Source organism: Crocuta crocuta, unplaced genomic scaffold (assembly GCF_008692635.1).
Source record: "Crocuta crocuta isolate KB4526 unplaced genomic scaffold, BGI_CrCroc_1.0 scaffold575, whole genome shotgun sequence".
In the NCBI taxonomy this organism is placed as follows: Eukaryota; Metazoa; Chordata; class Mammalia; order Carnivora; family Hyaenidae; genus Crocuta; species Crocuta crocuta.
In genome coordinates this window covers 134,941-157,719 of record NW_027532001.1, presented here as the reverse complement: position 1 = coordinate 157,719, position 22,779 = coordinate 134,941, and the positions used below count along the sequence as shown (strand labels likewise).

General features: G+C 35.3%; 1 protein-coding gene across 1 annotated transcript in view; it reads right to left on the bottom strand.

Moving 5' to 3' along the window:
* Nucleotides 1–4,079: 4,079 nt before the first annotated feature.
* Nucleotides 4,080–22,779, bottom strand: part of CYLC1 (cylicin 1) — an 87,819-nt gene continuing 69,119 nt past the window's right edge. Inside the window, exons 4-6 of the mRNA XM_077775300.1 lie at nt 22,660–22,774; nt 19,588–21,309; nt 4,080–4,139 (exon numbers count right to left, since the gene is read on the bottom strand). Of these exons, the coding sequence (XP_077631426.1) occupies nt 4,080–4,139; nt 19,588–21,309; nt 22,660–22,774 (1,897 nt within the window). The remainder of the gene's footprint in view (nt 4,140–19,587; nt 21,310–22,659; nt 22,775–22,779) is intronic.

The window sequence follows — 22,779 nt, the reverse complement described above, 5'->3', positions numbered from 1 at the left end:
ATGGAGGTTGACTCAGTGATCAAAAACCCCCCAACAAAAGTTCAGAATCAGAGGGCTTCCCTGAAGAATTTTTTCAAATATTTAAAGAACTGATACCAATCCTTCTCAAACTCTTCCAAAAATATAGAAGAGGAAGTAACANAACATTGCTGAACTCATTTTATTTATCCATATTCTAAAACCACTCAAGGATACAACAGCAGGGGTGCCTGGGTGGCCCAGTCGGTTAAGTGTCCGACTTCAGCTCAGGTGTCCTATGACCCGTGGGTTCGAGCAGTGAGATCTCTGTGCTGAGAGATCAGAGCCTGGAGTCTGCTTCGGTTTCTGTGTCTCATTCTCTCTCTGCCCCTCCACCACTTGTGCTCTGCCTCTCTGTGTCTCTCAAAAATAAATAAATGTAAAGTTTTTTTAAAGGATACAACAAACTAAGTACAAGCCAATATCCCTGATGAATATAGATTAAAAAATCATTAACTAAATATTAGTAAAACTAAAATCAACAATACATTAAAAGAATCATACAACATGAACAAATGGTATAAATTCCAGGGATGCAAGGATGGCTCAACATCTACAAATCAATGTTATACATCATATTAACAAAACTCATTTTAATAGATGCAGAAAACGTCTGAAAAAATGTAACGTTCCTTTATGATAACTCATTACACTGGGTATAGACAGTGTGTACTTCAACATAAGAAAGCCTATATAAGAGAAAACTCACAGTTAGCATCCACATTTAATGGTGGATACTTTTTCCCTAAGATTAAGTACAAATATTCCCATTCTCATCACTTTTATTCAACATGGTATTGGAAGTCCTAGCCAGAGCATTTATTTGCAAACAGGAAGTTAACATCATTCATACCAGACAAAGTTAAAGGCAATTAAGACATACAAACTTCCAATAACAAAATAAATCACAGAGATTAAAACTGCACCATAGGGAATATAGTCAATAAGATAGTAATACAGATAAGATAGTGACAGATGGTTAGTACACTCATCAGGATGGGCACTGAGTAATCTATAGAATTGTAGAAACATTATGTTGTACATTTGAAAATAATATAACATTGTATGTTAATTATACTTCAATTAACAAGTCAACCAAATGAGAAAGGAAAAAGTAAAACTGTCTCTATTTGCAGATAACATATTATACATTAAAAATACCAAATCCACCAAAATCTGTAAGAACTAACGAAAGCACTCAACAAAATTGCAGGATATGAAATCAAAACACAAACACCTGTTGTTTTTGTACACAATAATAATGAACTAGCAGAAACAAAACTGAAGAAAAAATTCCACTTACAACTGCATAAAACAAAAATCTAGATACAAATTTAACCAAGGAGGTGAAACACCTGGACTCTAAAACTATAAGACATTGAAGAAAAAAATTGAAGACACAAAAAACTAGAAAGGTATTTTATATTCTAATGGATTGGATGAATTAATATTGTTAACATATGTATGCTACCCAAAACAATCTACAGATTTAATACAATCTTTTTCAAAATTCCAGTAATATTTTTCACAGAAATAAATCTAACAATATTAAAATTTGTAAAAAAATGATAAAAGACCTTGAAAAATCAAAGTTATCTTGAGAAAAAGAAGAAAACTGGAAGTGTCATGCTACCTGATGTCAGACTATACTACAAAGCTATACTAATTATAATAGTATGGTACTGGCACAAAAACAAAGAGTTCAATGGAGCAAGATAGATCAGAAATAAACCCATACACATAAAGTCAATTCAGATATGAGAAAGGAGGCAAGAATATTCAAGGGGGGAAATGACAGTGTCTTCAAGAAATGGTGTTGGGAAAACTAAACAGTCACATGCAAAAGAGTGAAACTGAACCACTATCTTACACCACACATAAAAATTAACTCAAAGCAGGTTTAAGATTTGAATGTAAATGCGGAACCATAAAACTCTTAGAAGAAAATATAAGCAATGAACTCCTTGACATTAATCTTGTTAATGGCCTTTTGGATTTGACTTCAAAAGTTATGGAATAATAAGTCACAAGAATAAAAGGAACAGCGTAAGGAATATAATCAATTATATTACTAGAGTGATGTGTGGGGAAGACCGTACCTACACGAGTGGTGAACATAGCGTAATGCATACAATTTTCAAATCACTGTGTTTTACACCTGAATATACCTGAATATCCTACACCTAATGTAACATTGTTAACTATATTCAAATAAAATGAAATAACACACAATAACACACACACATACAATGGAATCTTATTCAGCCATAAAAAGAATAAAGTCTTGTACAATGTATGAAACTTGATGGAATTATGCTAAGTTAAGTAAGTCAGATAGAGACAAACACTGTATGATTTCACTTATATGTGGAATTTTTTTAAAAATAGGAGAGAATGGATACATAAAACAAATTTGTGGTTTTCACGTGTGGAGGCTGGGGAATGGATGAAGCGGTTGAAAGCAGTTAAAAATTACAAGCATCAAGTTATAATACAAAGTAGTCATGGGTATGTAATGTACATCATAGTGACTATAGTTCATTATTCTGCATAGTATATTTTACAGTGCTGAGAGAGTAGATCTTAAAAGTTTTCATCTCTAGAAAAGTATTTTGTATTATGTATGGTGATGGAGAGTAACTAGATTTATTGTGATGATGATTTTTTTCAATAAATATAAATATTGAATCATCATGTTGTACATCTGAAAGTAATATAATGTTATATGTCAATTGTAACTAAATAAAAAGAAAAAGAGAGAAAATAGAATAAGAAACAAAGTACTTGAAACATAACACTAGTTTTCTACCTCAGTAAGTGAAGTATAGATGACTTCTCAGGGGAAACCCAGAAATATGGCAAAATGGAGGATTCTAAACTAACTTTACTATACCTAGATAACAGCCACATTAGTGCAACTAAGCCAGAAACTGACTTGAAGACTGGCAAAACAGACTCTCCACCATTAATATTAGAGAGGAGGTCACGTAGAAAATGCTAATAGAGGCAGAGACCCAGTCAAAAACAAAACTCCCAATGTGTCTAACCACAAATGGGAGGGACACTACAAATATAAAAATGGGAGAGGGACACATCCCACATCAGGCATCGAATACATAGAAAACCTGCACTGGAAGTCCCACAGGGTGGCTCCATCAGCTGTGTGACCGATTTCGGCTCAGGTCATGATATCGTGGTTCATGGGTTTGAGACTCACATTAGGCTCTGTGCTGATAGCTCGGGCCCTAGAGCCTACTGCAGATTCTGTCTCCTTCTCTGCCCCTACCCCCCGTCACACTGTCTCTCAAAAATAAATAAACATTAAAGAAAATCTTCAAACAGAAAACCTGCGTTGGGAAGATATGTTCTCACAACATTTGACTTTGTAAACCAGTGGGACTTAACTTCTCAAGTTTTTACAATCAGTAAGGCTTAACCCTGGGTACTTTAAAAATAAACTAACTCAGCTCTGGGAGAGCCAAAAGCAATAGGAAACTGAGTCACTGCCTGTAAAGAAAGAACATAACAAACAAACTCACTGAGATACAGCATAGGAGCATCAGTTTGAAAGGCGTTTGGCTCTAGCCAGGTCTCATCCTTCAAGTAGGCAAGGGCATCTCCTTTGCCAATATCACACCCCTTGCCCCAGCATGCTCCTGCAGACTCACCCCATCCAACCCATCCCACTTGGAAGGAATCTCTTTAAAGTAGTGCTTGTTGTGTCTCATTTTGCAGGAAGCCCCAACAGTGACCAGCACCACTCCAAAGTGACTCTTGCTTTAGGGATAGGAAAAGATAACCAAACACACTGCAGCCCCCACAGTGGGCTGAGGCAGACATCTGATCTGATTGCTAGTCTTGGCCACCAAGAAAACCTCATGGGNTACAGGTCACAGCAACCCCCACAGACAAACTAGGGGCAAAATCTCTTCTTCCTGTGGGCCATGCCCACCAACAAAAGCCTTGTAGAGGAAAATTCAGGAAGAGCAACCTGCAGTTCAGTGTGACCACAGCCCTACCTAGCAAATGGGCTGAGAGCAAGTATAGTGTCTGAGCCAATTTTAAGCCAAAGGCAGCGCCAGCCCTGGTCCTTTAATAAGACAGGGATCGAAACTGTCTCTCTAACAGAAATTTCGAAGCAGTGAAAGTGGCATAATAGACTCAAAATGATGACAGAAGGAAACCTACAGGCACGAATACTAAATCCAACAGGGCTATCATTCAGAATAGAAGAAGAGATAAAGAGTAGTTTTGCAAACAAACAAAAGTTAAATAAATTTCACTAAATGAGCCTTATAAGAAATGTTAAAGGGAATCCTTGAGTGGAAAGGAAAGTCTATATCAGGAGTAAGAATATTAGAAAAGAGAAAAANTTAGAATGGGTTCAAACTTCCATCAACTCAATATAGACTGCTATGTTCATAGGATGTTATATCTCAACCTAATAACCACAAATTAAAATCATGCACTAGATATACAACAAATAAAGTGAAAAGAATCCAAGCATATCAGTAAGGAAAACCAGAAAACCTCAAGGGAAGAAAGTTAAAGCAGAAAGGAACAGAGAACTGCAAAAACAATCATGAAAGGAGTAACAAAATGGTAATACATACATACTTATCAACAATTAATCTGGTTATATATAGACTAAACGTTCCAATCAAAACATTTAGGATGACTGAATGGATGGAAAATCAAGATTAATCCATACGCTCCCTACAAGAGATTTACTTCAATGAAAGTGAAAGGATAAAATAGTATTTAGAGTGTCAATGAAAGAAAAGCTAGGGAAAAAGGGTAAAATAAAGCTAAGTTAACAATATTTATATTGAACAAAATAGACTTTAAAACAAAGTTTGTAACAAGAGACAAAGAAGGATAAAACACATGATAAAACTAATAACCCAACAAAACATATAACAATTGTAAATATCTATGCCCCCAACATGAAGCTACCCAAATACATAAAGCAACTATTCAGAGATATAAAGAAGAAAATGATGATAATGCAATAATAGTAGGGGACTTCAACACCCCACTTACATCAATGGATAGATCATCCAGACAGAAAATCAATAAAGAAACAGTAACTTTGAATGACACATTTCATCTAACAGATATATTCAGAGAACACCATCTAAAACACAAATTATACACATTCTTACCAAGTACACATGGGACACTGTCCAGAATAGATCATACGTTAGGCCATAAAACAAATAACAACAAATTAAAAACCATTGAAATTATATCATGCATATTTCAAACTACAACACTATAAAACTTGAAGTCACTACAAGAAAAATTTGGAAATAACACAATAAAATGGAAGTTAAAAAACATCCTGAGGAATGAATAGCATAACCAGGAATGTAAAAAATAAATTTTAAAGTACATGGAATCAATGAAAAATAATAACACAATAGTCCAAAACCTTTGGGATGCAGCAAAAGCAGTCCTAAGAATAAAGTATATTGTAATATGAACTTACATTAAGAAGAAAGAAAAGTCTCAGATACACAACCTAAACTTACACCTAAAGTAGTGAGAAAAGGAACAGCAAATAAAGTCTAAAGGCAGCAGAAGAATGGAAATTATAAAGATTAGAACAGAAACAAATAATACAGGACCACCACCATCACCAACAAAACACTAGAAAAGACCAACAAAAATAAGAGCTGGTGTTAGAAACAAATTAATAAAAGTGATAACGCCCTAGCCAGACTTATCAAAAAGAAAAGAGAAAGAATCTAAATAGATAAAATGAGGAGAGATCACAGCCAACATAACTGAAATACAGTAAAGTATAAGAAAATACTATGAAAAATTTTGTCCCAACAAACTGGGAAATCTGGAAAAATGGACAAATTCCTGGAATCTCACAAAATACCAAAACTGAAGAAAGAAGAAATAGAAAATTTGAACATACCCATAAACAGCAAAGAAATTGAATCTGTAATCAAAAATCTCCCAACGTACAATAGTCCAGGGCCAGATGGCTTCCCAGGGGAATTCTACCAGTCATTGAAAGAAGAGTTAATACCTATTTTTCTCAAACTGTTCCAAAAAATAGAAATAGAAGGAAAACTTCCAAACTCATTCCATGAGGCCAGTATTACCTTGTTTCCAAAGCCAAAGATCCCACTATAAAAAATTACAAGAAGATAGCCCTGATGAACATGAAAACAAAAATTGTCCACAAGATGCTAGCAAATCGAAATCTACAATACATGAAACAAATTATTCACCATGATCAAGTAGGATTTACTCCTGGGCTGCAGCTCTGGTTCAGTATTTGCAAATCAATCACTGTGATACACCACATTAAGAAAAGAAAGGATAGGGGCGCCTGGGTGGCTTAGTCGGTTAAGCGTCCGACTTTCGCTTAGGTCATGATCTCGCGGTTCGTGGGTTCGGGCCCCGCGTCGGGCTCTGTGCTGACTGCCAGCTCAGAGCCTGGAGCCTGTTTCAGTCTGTGACTCCCTCTCTCTCTGACCCTCCCCTGCTCCCACTGTCTCTCTCTCCTGGAAATAAATAAAACATTAAAAAAAAATTAAAAAAAAAAAAAGAAAAGAAAGGATAAGAACTATATGATCCTCTAAATAAATGCAGGAAAAACTTTAGGCAAAATACAACATCCATTCTTGATTTAAAACAATCAACAAAGTAAGGATAAATGGAATATATTTTAACATCATAAAGGCCATATACTAAAGACCCCCAGCTAATATCATCTACAATGGGGAAAAACAGAGAGCCTTTCCCCTTTGTTAAGGAACAAGACAAGGATATCCACTTGTACCATAACTATTTAATGTAGTACTGAATGTCAGCCTCAGCAATCAGAAAATAAAAACAAATAAAAGATATTCAAATCAGCACTGAGGACGTCAAACCTTCTCTATTTGCAGATGACATGACACTCTATGTAGAAAACATGAAAGACTCTGCTAAAAAATGTTGCTAGGACTAATACGTGAATTCAGTACAGTCCCAGTATATAAAATCAATGTACAAAAATCTGCTGTATTTCAATAAACCAATAATGAAGCAGCAGAAAAAGAAATCAAGGAATTGATCCCATTTGCAACTACACAAAAATCATATGATAAATAGGAATAAACCTAACCAAGGAGGTAAAAGATCTATACTCTGAAAACTATAGAGCACTTATGAAAGCCATTGAAGAGGACACAAAGAAAAGAAAATCATTCCATGCTAAAGGACTGGAAGAAGAAACATTGCTAAAATGTCTATATATTACCTAAATAAATCTACATATTTAATGCAATCTTTATTAAAATTCCACCAACATTTTTCACAGAGCTAGAACAAATGATTCTAAAATTTATAAGGAACTACAAAAGACCCCGAATAGACAAAGCAATACTGAACAAGAAAGCAAAACTGGAGTCATCACAATTCTGGGTTACAAGCTTATTACAACATTGTAGTCATCAAGACAGTATGGTATGTCACCAAAATAGGCATATAGATCAATGGAGCAGAATAGAAAACCCAGAAATTCACTTATAAGTATATGGTCAACTAATCTTTGATAAAGCAGGGAAGAATATCCAGTGGAAAAAAAGTCTCTTCAACAAATGGTGTTGGGAAAATTGGACCACAACGTACAGAAGAAGGAAACCGAACTACTTTCTTACACCACATACAAAAACAAATTCAAAATGGATAAAAAATCTAGATGTGAGACAAAAAAACTCCAATTCCAAATCCTATAGAAGAACACAGGCAGCAAATTATTTGACCTCGACTGTAGCAACTTCTTATTAAACAAGTCACTAGAGGCATGGGAAACAAGTAAAAATGAACTATGGGGACATTATCAAGATAAAAATTTATCTGTAGAGAAGGAAACAGCCAACAAGATTAAAAAGCAACCTACAGAATGGGAGAAGATATTTGCAAATTACATATCGATAAAGGGTAAGTATCCAAAATGTGTAAAGAACTTTTAAAACTCAACCTCCCAAAACAAATAATTTAGTTAAGAAATGGGCAGAAGAATTGAATAGACATTTTTTCAGACATTCAGATGGGTAACATACACATAATAAGACGCTCAACATCACTCATCATCAGGGAAATACAAATTAAAACCATGATAAGATACCACCTCACCCCTGTCAGAATGGCTAAAATGAACACAAGAAACAGAAGGTGTTGACCAGGATGTGAAGAAAACCACATTGTTGGTTTGCATTGTTGGTGGGAATGTAAACCGGTGCAGCCATTTTGGGGAACGGTATGGAGGCTCTTTGAAAAACTAAAAATAGAGCTACCCTACTATCCAGCAATTGCACTATTAGGTATTTACCCAAGAGATACAAAAATACAGATTCGAAGTGATACATGCACCCCATGTATATAGCAGCATTATCAAAAATAGCCAAACTATGGAAAGAGCCCAAATGTCCATTGATTGTTGAATGGATAATGAAGACGTATGTGTGTGCACGCGCGCGTGTGTGTGTTCACCCATCACAAAGAATGAAATCTTGCCATCTATAATGACATTCATGGAGCTACACTGTATAATGCTAAATGAAATAAGTCAGAATAAGACGAATGATAAATGATTTCACTGATATGTGGAATTTAAGAAACAAAACAGATGAACATAGGTGAAAGATTGAAAAATGATAGAGGGAAACAATCAGAGAGACTCTTAAAGATAGAGAACAAATTGAGGGTTGACAGACGGCGTTTGGTGGAGGATGGAACAGGTGGGTGATGGGTATTAAGGATTGCACTTTTTGTGATGAGCACTGGGTGTTATATGTAAGTGATGAATCACTGAATTCCAATTCTGAAACCAATTGTATGTTTGTAAAAGAGAAGAATCCCATTTATATTGTACCAAACGGAATTAAATTTCTAGGAATACACTTAACTAAAGTGGTAAATGATGTGGACTCCAAAAAATATAAAACGTTAATGAAAGACATTGAAGATGAAACAACCTAATGGAAGGATATTCCATGTTCATGAATCAGAAGAACAAATATTGTTTATATGTTTACACTACTGAAAGCAATATACGGATTTAATGGAATCTCTATCAAAATACCAATAACTTTCTTCACAGAACTAGAACAAAGAATCCTAAAATGTGTGTAATCACAAAAGACTCTAAACAGTGAAAACAATCATGAAAAAGAGAAACAAAGCTGAAGGTATCACAATCTCAGATTTCAAGATATACTACAAAGCTGTAGTAACCAGAAAAATATAACTCTGGTACAAGAAGAGACACCTAAATCAATGGAAGAGAATAGATTTCCCAGAAATAAACCTAGGATTATATGGTCAATTTATTTTCAGCAAAAGAAGTAAGAATATACCATGGGGAAAAGACAGTGTCCTTAACAAATGCTGTTGAGAAAACTAAACAGCTACATGAATAAATAAATAAATAAATAAATAAATAAATAAATAAAATTATACCATTTTCTTACACCATACACAAAAATAAACTTAAAAAANACATACATGTGAAAACTGAAAGTATGAAATTCTTCTAATAAAATATCAACAATAATCTCTCTGATATCAGTCATCAAAACATTTTTTCTAGATATGTCTCCTTTGGCAATGGAAACTAGAGCAAATTTAAATTATTGGGACTATACCAAAATGCATAACTTCTGCACAGTGGAGGAGAATTGCAACAAAACAATACTAAACCCAACCGAATGAGGGAGGATATTTGCAAATGATATCTCTGGTAAAAAGTTAATACCCAAAATATGTAACAATTCAATTTCTACAATTCAATGTAAAAATAATCCAATTAAAAATGAGAAGACATGTATAGACATTTTCCAAATAAGACATACAGATGGCAAAAAAAAAACAAACGTATAAATATGCACAACATCGCTAACCATCAGGGAAATGAAAATCAAAACAACAGTGATATATCATCTCACATCTGTCAGAACAGCTAAAACAAAATAAAAAAAGAAATAACAAGTTTTTGTAAAGATGTAGAGAAAAAGGAATCCTTGTGTACAGTGTATGGGTATGCAAATTGCTATATTCACTGTGGAAAACAATAAGGATATTACTTTAAAAATCAAAATATAAATACCATATGTTCAGTAATTCCTCTACTCGGTATTTACCCAAAGAAAACAAAAATGATAATTTAAATAATATATTCACCATAATATTTATTGCAGCATTATTTACAATATCCAAGATATAGTAACATCCTAAGTGTCCTCTGATAGATGAATGAATAAAAAACAACTGGTACATCTATACAATGGAATAGTAGCCACAAAAAGGAATGAAGTCTTCACATTTGTAACAACATGGATGGATTAGAAGGCATAATGCTAAATGAAATAAGTCAATCAGAGAAAGACAGATACCATGTTTCATATGTGGAATTTAAGATACAAAACAAACACATAGAATAAATGTGACAAACAAAAGACACACCCTTATATAGAGAGAATTAACTTTTTGTTTTCAGAGGGGAGGTGATGAAATGAGTGAAGGGGATTAAAATTACACTTATCTTGATGTGCACTGAGAAATATGTGGAATTAAAAAGTTATTATATTGTATACCTGAAACCAATATAACACTCTATATTAGTCATACTTGAATTAATTTTTTTCATTCCTGGTTATTAATCATGACATGGTTTACTCACATAATTTCATATGTCAATTCTCTTAATCCAGGAGTACAAACAAAGGTGATCTTGAAACATAGCATTAACCCTAGTTGTGTCTCTTGTGAGAATCATTAACATTCAAGTGAGGAATGGAGGTTCTTTGAACCCATACTAAAACAGATCAAAGGCCCACTGACACTGTTTGCTTATAAATTCTCCAGACAAAAATGAGAAAAAAAAATGTGTCCTTTTGAGATTTCCACTTAGAATGCACAGTCCGTTTTGTGACTCCCCACACTCTTTTAATATGCCTTATTCTTTGTTCATTTTGCGTGAGTAGAAATGCTTGGAAAAACAGATGTCAGAAAGTCCATTAGTGTCATATGATCTGCAGCTCTTTAGATAAACCATATTCTTTTTTAAAATTTTTAACATTTTAAAAATATTTTAATATAGTTTATTGTCAAGTTGACTTCCATACAACACCCGGTACTCATCCCAACAATTGCCCTCCCCCATGCCCATCATTCCCCTTCCCCTCTCTCCCACCCCCATAAACCCTCAGTTTATTCTCAGTNAGTTTTGAGAAACCATATTCTTAACCAACCAAATATATCCCATGTGCTGCTTTTGGAAAGATGGATACAGGAATGAAAAAAAAAATAAAACTCACTGCCTACATAGAACTTAAATTCTTATTGTGAATATAATTAATAAACAAATGAATAAATACAGAGTTTTAGATCAAGATATGTTCTATGAAGACAAATAAAGTAGGGTTCATGGTTAAGAGACTGACTGGACACTTGTTGGGGGAGGAGATAACATAGTATATGGTAACCAGAGAAGGTTTCTCTAAAGAGATAACATTTAGTTGAAATAGTACATGTTGAGGATGTTTAGGTCATGCAAAGATCTAGGGAGGAGGAAAGGAAACAGCATACATAAAGCCAGGGCAAGAAAACAATCTTCGTGTGTATAAGAAACAAACAAAATATGCTAGTTTGGCTAAATTATATAAGAAAAGGAGAAACATGGTACAAAATTAGGGTGGAAAATAGGTAGGGTCTAGATAATGTAGGAATTGAAAAGTAGGGTAAAGGTTTGAAGTAGCAGAGATAGAGATTGCACGACTACTTAGGAACTTTTGTAGAATTTCAGGAAAGATGAAGAATGAAACCATTAAAGTAGTAGTAATTGAAATGCAAAGAAGTGCACTGATTCCGGATATATTTTGGAGGTAAAGTACAGAATTTTACTGATTGATCACATGTATGAGATGAGGAAATGGGTGAATTATAGATGACATACAGATTTTCAAAGATCAAATGGGTGGATGGCGGCACTATTTACTAAGATGGAGATAATTGGGGAGGTCTAGGTTTTGGAATGGGTTGAGAGTTGTTAAGATATGTTAAATTTGAGATGTCTAGTAGAATTCACGCTGAAAATTCAGGTAAGTGGTTAGACATAAGATATGGTACCTCAATGGAAAGATCAAGCTAGACATATTAATTTTGAAGTAATTAAAACATAGATAATATTTTAAGCCATTGGATTAGATGAATTTACCAAAGGAAGGTTACAGATATAAAAGGTCAGGAACCATGACTTAGATCATTGTGACATCAAATGAGGGTGGCAAAACTACAAGTAGAAAGAAAACATGACAGTAGAGTCCTAGAAGTAAAGTGCATTTTTTTTTTGGAAGTGAGAGACAATTTTAAATGCTGTTGGATAAGATGAGAAGATAAACCAGTGGATGTGGCCACAAGAAGATATGTGGTAATCTTGGAAAGAGCAGTTTCAGTAAAGTGATAGAGATGGAAGAGCCTAACTAAATGGTAGCTATCCACATGGAAGTTTATTAAAGAGACAGTCTGAATGTATACAAGCCCATAACATACCCTGAAAGATTTTCTACTAAAATCAAAACCTCAACTGGTTTTCTTGCATTTTACTTATTTTCCATAAAAGATTCTCATGGAAAATAATACAGTTACTTCAGGGTCTTTTTTATTCATTTACTTTAAAATTTATCCTCCAAATCATTCTCATTTCTTTTTAAAATTTTTTTAATGTTTTATTTATTTCAGAGAGAGAAAGAGAGAGAGAGAGAGACAGCGTGAGCAGGGGAGGGTCAGAGAGAGAGGGAGTCACAGACTCTGAAACAGTCTCCAGGCTCTGAGCTGGCAGTCAACACAGAGCCTGATGCGGGGCTCGAACCCACACACTGTGAGACCATGGCCTGAGCCAAAGTCGAATGCTTAACCGACTGAGCCACCCAGGTGCCCCTACATTCTCATTTCTTGTAATTCTTGTTGAACTAGTGACCACTCACTCATTGATTCAATCTACAAGATTTGCCCTTTAGCAAAGAAATTGTGAATTATTTTCAAGTCTCAAAGCTGACTTTTTGAGTCAGCTTGGAAAAGAACGGACTTAAAATCCAGGATTTTTGACAGAAGCTTTTTTAAAAAAGATTTGTAAATAAAAATAGGAAAATAAAAGAAGAGAAAAATGGAGATCTATACATAAAATTTTATTAGAAACCAAGAATAGAAAAAAACTTGGAATAAAAGGTATAGGAAAATCCCCACAAGACTAGAAGAGGAAGTAGAAATCCTTTGAAAGGAAATATAAATAGGAAAACGGAGGAAGAGGAGGAAGGGAAATTTTAATTAAGATGAATATTTAATTAAGATGAGAAGCTCAAGTTTAAGACTCATCAATATCTACATGTGCTCTGAATTTAGCAGGACAGAGACCATCAGCCCTATCATGCTGAGACTTGACAATAAACATGTGAAAGCAGAGCATGCAGGTTGATGACCAGAAACCATGCAAATGAATTACACCCCAACCAAAGATCATAAAGAGCCAGCAATGGTGGACAACATTGGGAAAAGGAGACCCTACATTCAAACCGAGATGCTTACATCTCCTTTACCTTACAGCAAGATTTTGGAGGAAGGGGGATGGAATAGGTGATCTCCTGGAGGAGAGAAAAGAAACTAAATTTACATTTCCTTTTGTTGTCTGATTGCTGATGCTAGTACTTTCATCACTATGTTAAACAACAGTGGGGAGAGTGGTCATCCATGGTGTGTTCCTGATCTCAGGGTCAAAAGGAAATAAAAGGCATCAGAAATGGCAAAGAAGTCAAACTTTCACTTTTCACAGACAACATGATACTCTACGTAGAAAACCCGACAGACTCCACCAGAAGGCTACTAGAACTGATCCATGAATTCAGCAAAGTCACAGGGTAGAAAATCAACGTACAGAAATTGGTTGCATTTTTGTACACCAATAATGAAGCAACAGAAAGAGAAATAAAGAAACTGATCCCATTCACAATTGCACAAACAACCATTAAATACCTAGGAATAAACCTAACCAAAGATATAAGAGATCTGTATGATGAAAACTATAGAAAACTGATGAAGGAAACTGAGGAAGACACAAAGAAATGGAAAAACATTCCATGCTTATGGGTCGAAAGAATAAATATAGTTAAAAGGTCATTACTATCCAAAGCAATCTACACATTCAATGAGATGCCAATCAAAACTGCACCAGCATTCTTCTCACAACTCCAAAAAAAAAAAAAAAACCTATCCTAAAATTTGTATGGAACCACAAAAGACCCCGAATAGCCAAAGTAATATCGAAGAAGAAAACCAAAACGGGAGGCATCATAATCACATACTTTAGTCTATACTACAAGGCTGTAGTCATCAAGATAGCATGGTATTGGCACAAAAACAGACACATAGACCAATGGAATAGAATAGAAAACTCAGAAATGGACCGACAAATGTATGCCCAAATAATCTTTGACAAAGCGGGAGAGTATCCAATGGAAAAAAAGACAGCCTCTTTAACAGATGGGGCTGGGAGACCTGGACATCAATGTGCAAATGAATGAAACTAGATCACTTGCTCATGCCATACACAAAAATAAACTCAAAATGGATAAAGGACCTGAATGTGAGACAGGAATCCATCAAACCCTAGAGGAGAAAGCAGGAAACAATCTCATTGACCTCAACCACAGCAATGTCTTACTTGACACATNAAAAAAAAAAAAAAAACCTATCCTAAAATTTGTATGGAACCACAAAAGACCCCGAATAGCCAAAGTAATATCGAAGAAGAAAACCAAAACGGGAGGCATCATAATCACATACTTTAGTCTATACTACAAGGCTGTAGTCATCAAGATAGCATGGTATTGGCACAAAAACAGACACATAGACCAATGGAATAGAATAGAAAACTCAGAAATGGACCGACAAATGTATGCCCAAATAATCTTTGACAAAGCGGGAGAGTATCCAATGGAAAAAAAGACAGCCTCTTTAACAGATGGGGCTGGGAGACCTGGACATCAATGTGCAAATGAATGAAACTAGATCACTTGCTCATGCCATACACAAAAATAAACTCAAAATGGAGAAAGGACCTGAATGTGAGACAGGAATCCATCAAACCCTAGAGGAGAAAGCAGGAAACAATCTCATTGACCTCAACCACAGCAATGTCTTACTTGACACATCCACAAAGGCAAGGGAATCAAGAGCAAAAATGAACTACTGGGACTGCCTCAAGATAAAAACTTCTGCACGGCAAAGGAAACAATCAATAAAAATAATAGGTAAATGATGGAATGGGAGAAGATAGTTTCAAATGACATATCAGATAAAGGGCTAGTATCCAAAATCTATAAGGAACTCCTCAAACTCCACACCTGAAAAATAATCCAGTGAATAAATGGGCAGAAGACATGAACAGATGCTTCTCCAAAGACTACATCCAGACTGCCAAGAGAAACATGAAAAGATGCTCAGCGTCCCTCCTCATCAGGGAAATACAAATCAAAACTATACTGAGATACCACCTTATGCCTGTCAGAGTGGCTCAAATGAACAAATCAGGAGACTATAGATTCTGGTGAGGATGCGGAGAAACAGGCACCCTCCTACACTGTTGGTGGGAATGTAAACTGGTGCAGCCCCTCTGAAAAACAGTGTGGAGGTTCCTCAAAAAATTAACAGTAAAACTCCCCTGTGACTCTGCCATAGCACTGCTAGGAATTGTCCCAAGGGATTCAGGAATGCTGATGCATAGGGGCACATGTACACCAATGTTCATAGCAGCACTTTCAACAATAGCCAAATCATGGAGGAAAGAGCCTGTGTCCATGAACTGACGAATGGATCAAGAAGATGTGGTTTATCTATACAATGGAATGCTACATGGCAATGAGAAAGAATTAAATCCCGGCCATTCGTAGCAACGTGGGTGGATCGAGGGTGTTATGCTGAGTGAAATAAGTCAGGCAGAGACAGATACCATATGTTTTCACTTGTAAGTGAAACAGGAGAAACTTAACAGAGNCTTTTTTAAAAAAGATTTGTAAATAAAAATAGGAAAATAAAAGAAGAGAAAAATGGAGATCTATACATAAAATTTTATTAGAAACCAAGAATAGAAAAAAACTTGGAATAAAAGGTATAGGAAAATCCCCACAAGACTAGAAGAGGAAGTAGAAATCCTTTGAAAGGAAATATAAATAGGAAAACGGAGGAAGAGGAGGAAGGGAAATTTTAATTAAGATGAATATTTAATTAAGATGAGAAGCTCAAGTTTAAGACTCATCAATATCTACATGTGCTCTGAATTTAGCAGGACAGAGACCATCAGCCCTATCATGCTGAGACTTGACAATAAACATGTGAAAGCAGAGCATGCAGGTTGATGACCAGAAACCATGCAAATGAATTACACCCCAACCAAAGATCATAAAGAGCCAGCAATGGTGGACAACATTGGGAAAAGGAGACCCTACATTCAAACCGAGATGCTTACATCTCCTTTACCTTACAGCAAGATTTTGGAGGAAGGGGGATGGAATAGGTGATCTCCTGGAGGAGAGAAAAGAAACTAAATTTACATTTCCTTTTGTTGTCTGATTGCTGATGCTAGTACTTTCATCACTATGTTAAACAACAGTGGGGAGAGTGGTCATCCATGGTGTGTTCCTGATCTCAGGGTCAAAAGGAAATAAAAGGCATCAGAAATGGCAAAGAAGTCAAACTTTCACTTTTCACAGACAACATGATACTCTACGTAGAAAACCCGACAGACTCCACCAGAAGGCTACTAGAACTGATCCATGAATTCAGCAAAGTCACAGGGTAGAAAATCAACGTACAGAAATTGGTTGCATTTTTGTACACCAATAATGAAGCAACAGAAAGAGAAATAAAGAAACTGATCCCATTCACAATTGCACAAACAACCATTAAATACCTAGGAATAAACCTAACCAAAGATATAAGAGATCTGTATGATGAAAACTATAGAAAACTGATGAAGGAAACTGAGGAAGACACAAAGAAATGGAAAAACATTCCATGCTTATGGGTCGAAAGAATAAATATAGTTAAAAGGTCATTACTATCCAAAGCAATCTACACATTCAATGAGATGCCAATCAAAACTGCACCAGCATTCTTCTCACAACTCCAAAAAAAAAAAAAAAACCTATCCTAAAATTTGTATGGAACCACAAAAGACCCCGAATAGCCAAAGTAATATCGAAGAAGAAAACCAAAACGGGAGGCATCATAATCACATACTTTAGTCTATACTACAAGGCTGTAGTCATCAAGATAGCATGGTATTGGCACAAAAACAGACACATAGACCAATGGAATAGAATAGAAAACTCAGAAATGGACCGACAAATGTATGCCCAAATAATCTTTGACAAAGCGGGAGAGTATCCAATGGAAAAAAAGACAGCCTCTTTAACAGATGGGGCTGGGAGACCTGGACATCAATGTGCAAATGAATGAAACTAGATCACTTGCTCATGCCATACACAAAAATAAACTCAAAATGGATAAAGGACCTGAATGTGAGACAGGAATCCATCAAACCCTAGAGGAGAAAGCAGGAAACAATCTCATTGACCTCAACCACAGCAATGTCTTACTTGACACATCCACAAAGGCAAGGGAATCAAGAGCAAAAATGAACTACTGGGACTGCCTCAAGATAAAAACTTCTGCACGGCAAAGGAAACAATCAATAAAAATAATAGGTAAATGATGGAATGGGAGAAGATAGTTTCAAATGACATATCAGATAAAGGGCTAGTATCCAAAATCTATAAGGAACTCCTCAAACTCCACACCTGAAAAATAATCCAGTGAATAAATGGGCAGAAGACATGAACAGATGCTTCTCCAAAGACTACATCCAGACTGCCAAGAGAAACATGAAAAGATGCTCAGCGTCCCTCCTCATCAGGGAAATACAAATCAAAACTATACTGAGATACCACCTTATGCCTGTCAGAGTGGCTCAAATGAACAAATCAGGAGACTATAGATTCTGGTGAGGATGCGGAGAAACAGGCACCCTCCTACACTGTTGGTGGGAATGTAAACTGGTGCAGCCCCTCTGAAAAACAGTGTGGAGGTTCCTCAAAAAATTAACAGTAAAACTCCCCTGTGACTCTGCCATAGCACTGCTAGGAATTGTCCCAAGGGATTCAGGAATGCTGATGCATAGGGGCACATGTACACCAATGTTCATAGCAGCACTTTCAACAATAGCCAAATCATGGAGGAAAGAGCCTGTGTCCATGAACTGACGAATGGATCAAGAAGATGTGGTTTATCTATACAATGGAATGCTACATGGCAATGAGAAAGAATTAAATCCCGGCCATTCGTAGCAACGTGGGTGGATCGAGGGTGTTATGCTGAGTGAAATAAGTCAGGCAGAGACAGATACCATATGTTTTCACTTGTAAGTGAAACAGGAGAAACTTAACAGAGGGCCATGGGGGAGGAGAATGGGAAAAAATTAGTTGGGGAGAGGGAGGGAGGCAAACCATGAGACTATTGAATACTGAGAACAAACTGAGGGCTGATGGATCTGGCAGAGAGGGGAAGGGGGTTGATGGGCATGGAGGAGGGCACTTGTTGGGATGAGCACTGGCTGTTATATGGAAACCAACTTGACAATACACTATGAAAGAAAAGACAGAAGAAACTAAATTTACAGTGTATTTACTCCCAAAAAGAGCGAATTAACCTGAAAGAGACTGTTATAAACCAGAGGGATCTAGTTACTTTTAGCAAGTTAACTTTTTTTCTGATTATTAGTAACAATGATGAATTATAAATAAGTTTACTTCAGATATATATTAAATAATTTAATTGCATATTTGAATCCTTGTATGTTATGTTTTTACCCTGCTATATCTAGATTTTTTTTAGTTTTTACTATATTTAGCAACTTCCTAGGAAATGTTTTTATATCTCATTAAAATTTGTCAATGTAGAAGTTTTAGTCAATTTACATTTTTTATTCCTTCTTAAGAATAGAACAGTTAGCCAGTCTTATAATATTCTCTTTACAAATAATTTTAAATATTTCCTGGGGCACCTGAGTGGCTCAGTCGGGTAAGCATCTGACTTTGGCTCAGGTCATGATCCCATGGTTGTTGAGCTTGCGCCCCACATCAGGCTCAATGCTGACAGCTCAGAGCCTGGACCCTGCTTCGAATTCTGTGTCTCCCTTTTTCTCTGCCCCTCCCCAAATTGTGCTCTGTCTCTCTCTATCTCTCAAAAATGAATAAACATTAATTTTTTTAAAAACTTTCCTTAAGTTACAAGTCCGTTCTCTGTTCCAGTCTCAATATTATTAACTTTTTGACATTTGTTTTTCAATTCTTTTGAGTCCTTTTGAAATACACTCTTTCTTATGTGTTAGTCTCTATCTTGTCAATATTCCAATGAAATTGAACTATTCTTAAAGAAAATATAAATTCAAACTTTTAAAACATTTTTCATTGTAGTCCATTTTTTTCTAAAAATAAATCACAGTAAACATACCAAAGGAGCATATCTTGGTTTTAGAGGTGGAGGAGGCATGTTGCATTGACAGAGACGTTTGACCTTGGGTGATGGTAGTAAAGGCTCACAAGGAGGTAGTGGTGGTCTTTCTCTTGATGGGGGTACTCTGCCTATCCCTACTTTTTTTCCTTTTTCTTTGAATGTAGTCTTTTTGGATGAAATTTTTATTTCTCTCTTTAGTTCCAGTGCTTTCTTCTTTGAATCTGTAGATGTGGCATCTGATTCATCAACTCCATTATTTTTAGCCTCAAGTTTATATAGTGAGTCTTCAGATTCAGCATCTGAACTTTTGAATTGCTTCTTTGAGTCTTTCTTGGAAGATTCATCAGATTCTGCATTATTAGACTCTATACCCTTCCTTGCATCCTGTTTCTTGGCATCTTTCTTTGAAACTTTGTTAGTCTTCTTTGAATCATACTTATCCTTCTTTGACTCCCAATCAGATTCAGTTTCAGTAGACTCTTCAGACTTCATTGCAGACTTAATACTATTACCTTTCTTTGAATTTCTCTTATCTTTTTTTTTATCTTTTTTACCCTTTTTTGAATCCCATTCAGATTCAGAATCAGCATCAGTAGACACTGTATCCTTCTTGTTGGCCTTTTTCTTGTCATTTTCTTTTGCCTCTTTCTTAACCTGCTTTTCATCTTTCTTCCATTTTTTTGTCTCCAGTTCAGACTCAGACTCAGCATCAGTATACACTGTATCTCTCTTTCTATCTTTTTTCTTGTCATCTTTCTTTGAATCTTTCTTAGCCTTCTTTGAATCTTTCTTTGCATCCTTTGTTTCTAAAGATTCTACATCAGTAGACTCTGTGTCTCTTTTTGCATCCTTTTTCTTGTCATTTTTCTTTGAATCTTTTTTAGCCTTCTTTGAAGCTTTCTTTGCATTCTTTGAGTCTACAGATTCTGCATCAGTAGATTCAGTGTCTTTCTTTGCACCTTTCTTCTTGCCATCTTTTTCTGTACTTTTCTTATCTTTCTTTGCATTTTTCTTTGCATCTTTTGAATCTACAGATTCAGCATCAGAGCTCTTCTTTGCATCTTTTTTTGTGTCCTTCTTTGAAGACTTCTTTGAATTATTCTGAGAGTAATTCTTTAACCACACATCCAACTTCATGGATTCAGCACCAGACTCCTTTAAATACAATATGAAATCCATATTTGAACTATTTTTTAAGCAAGTCTGTGATATGACATCAGAATTGTTCTTTGAGCCCTTAGAATGCTTCTTTGCACATAGGTATTCATTATCTGTCTCGTTGGAATTCTTTGATTGGATCTTATCTTTTTTTGGATCCATTGAGACTGTCTTAAAATCTCTGGATTCTGGATTTGTTTCCAATTTCGACTTTGAATCTTCAGATAGTTCACTTTTATGTGATAATTTTGATGGGCCTTTATCTGCTTTATTTCCTCTTTCAGGTTCCTCATCATTTACTGTTTTGGATTCTGGAGTTGTTTCATGTCTGTCTTTGTTTTTCTTGGAATTTCTCTGCAAAGTTCTTCCTTTTTTGTCATATTTAGACTTTTTAGATTCTCCATTTTCAGGATTGGTTTTAGGAGTATAAGGATTTCTGAATGGAGCCTGTCTCCCGACCTTTAAGTAAACAGATGGCCTTTTGGAATTTTTGTTAAAAGAATGCTTTATCCCTATATGAGCTGGCTTCTCAACTTCGTTTAATTTTCTTTTGTCATGACTCTGAAAAGATTAGTTAGAATAATTTTAAGCATCTTTGAATGAGTTTTATTTATATGTATATTTTTTAGAAAGAGAAAAATAAAAGTGGGGGTGGGGAAGAGGGAGAAGGAGAGAATCTCAAGCAGACTCCATGACAAGCACAGAGTCCAACACATGGCTCAATCACACAACCATTTGATCATGACCTGAGCCAAAATCAGTCAGACTCTTAACCAGCTGAGGTCACCCAGGTGCCCCGAATGAGTTATATCTTTTTAATATTGAAACATGAAAATAAGCTAGCTTTTCATTAACCATCTAGTTCAAATGGAAACAATTCAATATTTTGTGTGTGTTATGTATGTGAGATAACTCCATATTAGAAATAGAATTACTTTAGAAGAAATCTTAAGATTTTCTCAATGACTTATGTAGGGAATGGAGAAGGCCCATAATGATCCATGATATTTAAGGGTCCGTCCTCACAATAGATAGAGTTCTTTTTCAATTCCTATATAGGAGAGATTATTTGAAACATTTTGTGCACCTTTCNNNNTTCAAGGTGTCTGATCAAATCAAGAGACTGAGAGCCCTGGTGTGAATAATTTCCCAAAACAAGGACATAAATTGAAAAATATATTTGATCCCATTAATTTGTGTAGTGGTATTGTAATGCTTTTTTTTTTTAATTTCTAGCCCCAAATCTGTCAAATCTGGTTTTCATAGTGGTCCAATACACTAATTTTACATTAGCTTTTATATTCCTTTAACTATTCAGTAGGGATTTCACCAATGAAATAGTCATATAGAATTAAAGGAGGACCATAACAAGAAGCATTGAACTTGGATCAATACAGATGCAGAAATGCCATTCAAATAAATCCATTCATTGTAAGTCTGATTTTGGTGATGCTTTTAAAACATATTTTGATATCAATATGGGTGACCTCTGTAAGATAGTTTCCCCTTTTCCTAATTAATAATGTAATGAGATTTTATATAAAAGAGGCAAAAGCTTGAATATCCCTGTATCTACAATCCTGAGTGACAGATTAAAGAAAATGGAGAGGTCTTGAAACCTTATCAACATTGGCTCATGTTCTAAAATTCAAATTTTAGATGTTTTTGCAGCTGGTAAAATTTTCTTGAGAGATCTCACCAGTTGNCTTATTAGCTATATAATGCCTTTGAAAAGGAGAATCATATATAAATACAAAAATATCTGAGACAGATGCAGGTAATCTGTTGTGCAGGGTAAATTATAAAATATCTGCTTCCAAAAGAATTAACATTCAAATTATATATATTTTATTTAAATTTGTATAATGTATAATCTTAGATTTAGTTGAAAATTACATTTTCAATACTTACAGGAACTGAGATTTGTAATTCTGAAGGTCTTGATCTCTTTTTTCTACCTGGCTGGAGTGGTTTGGGAAATGTCAAAGTAAAGTAATCTTGATCCCATAATTTTCTGTTTGATTCACTGAC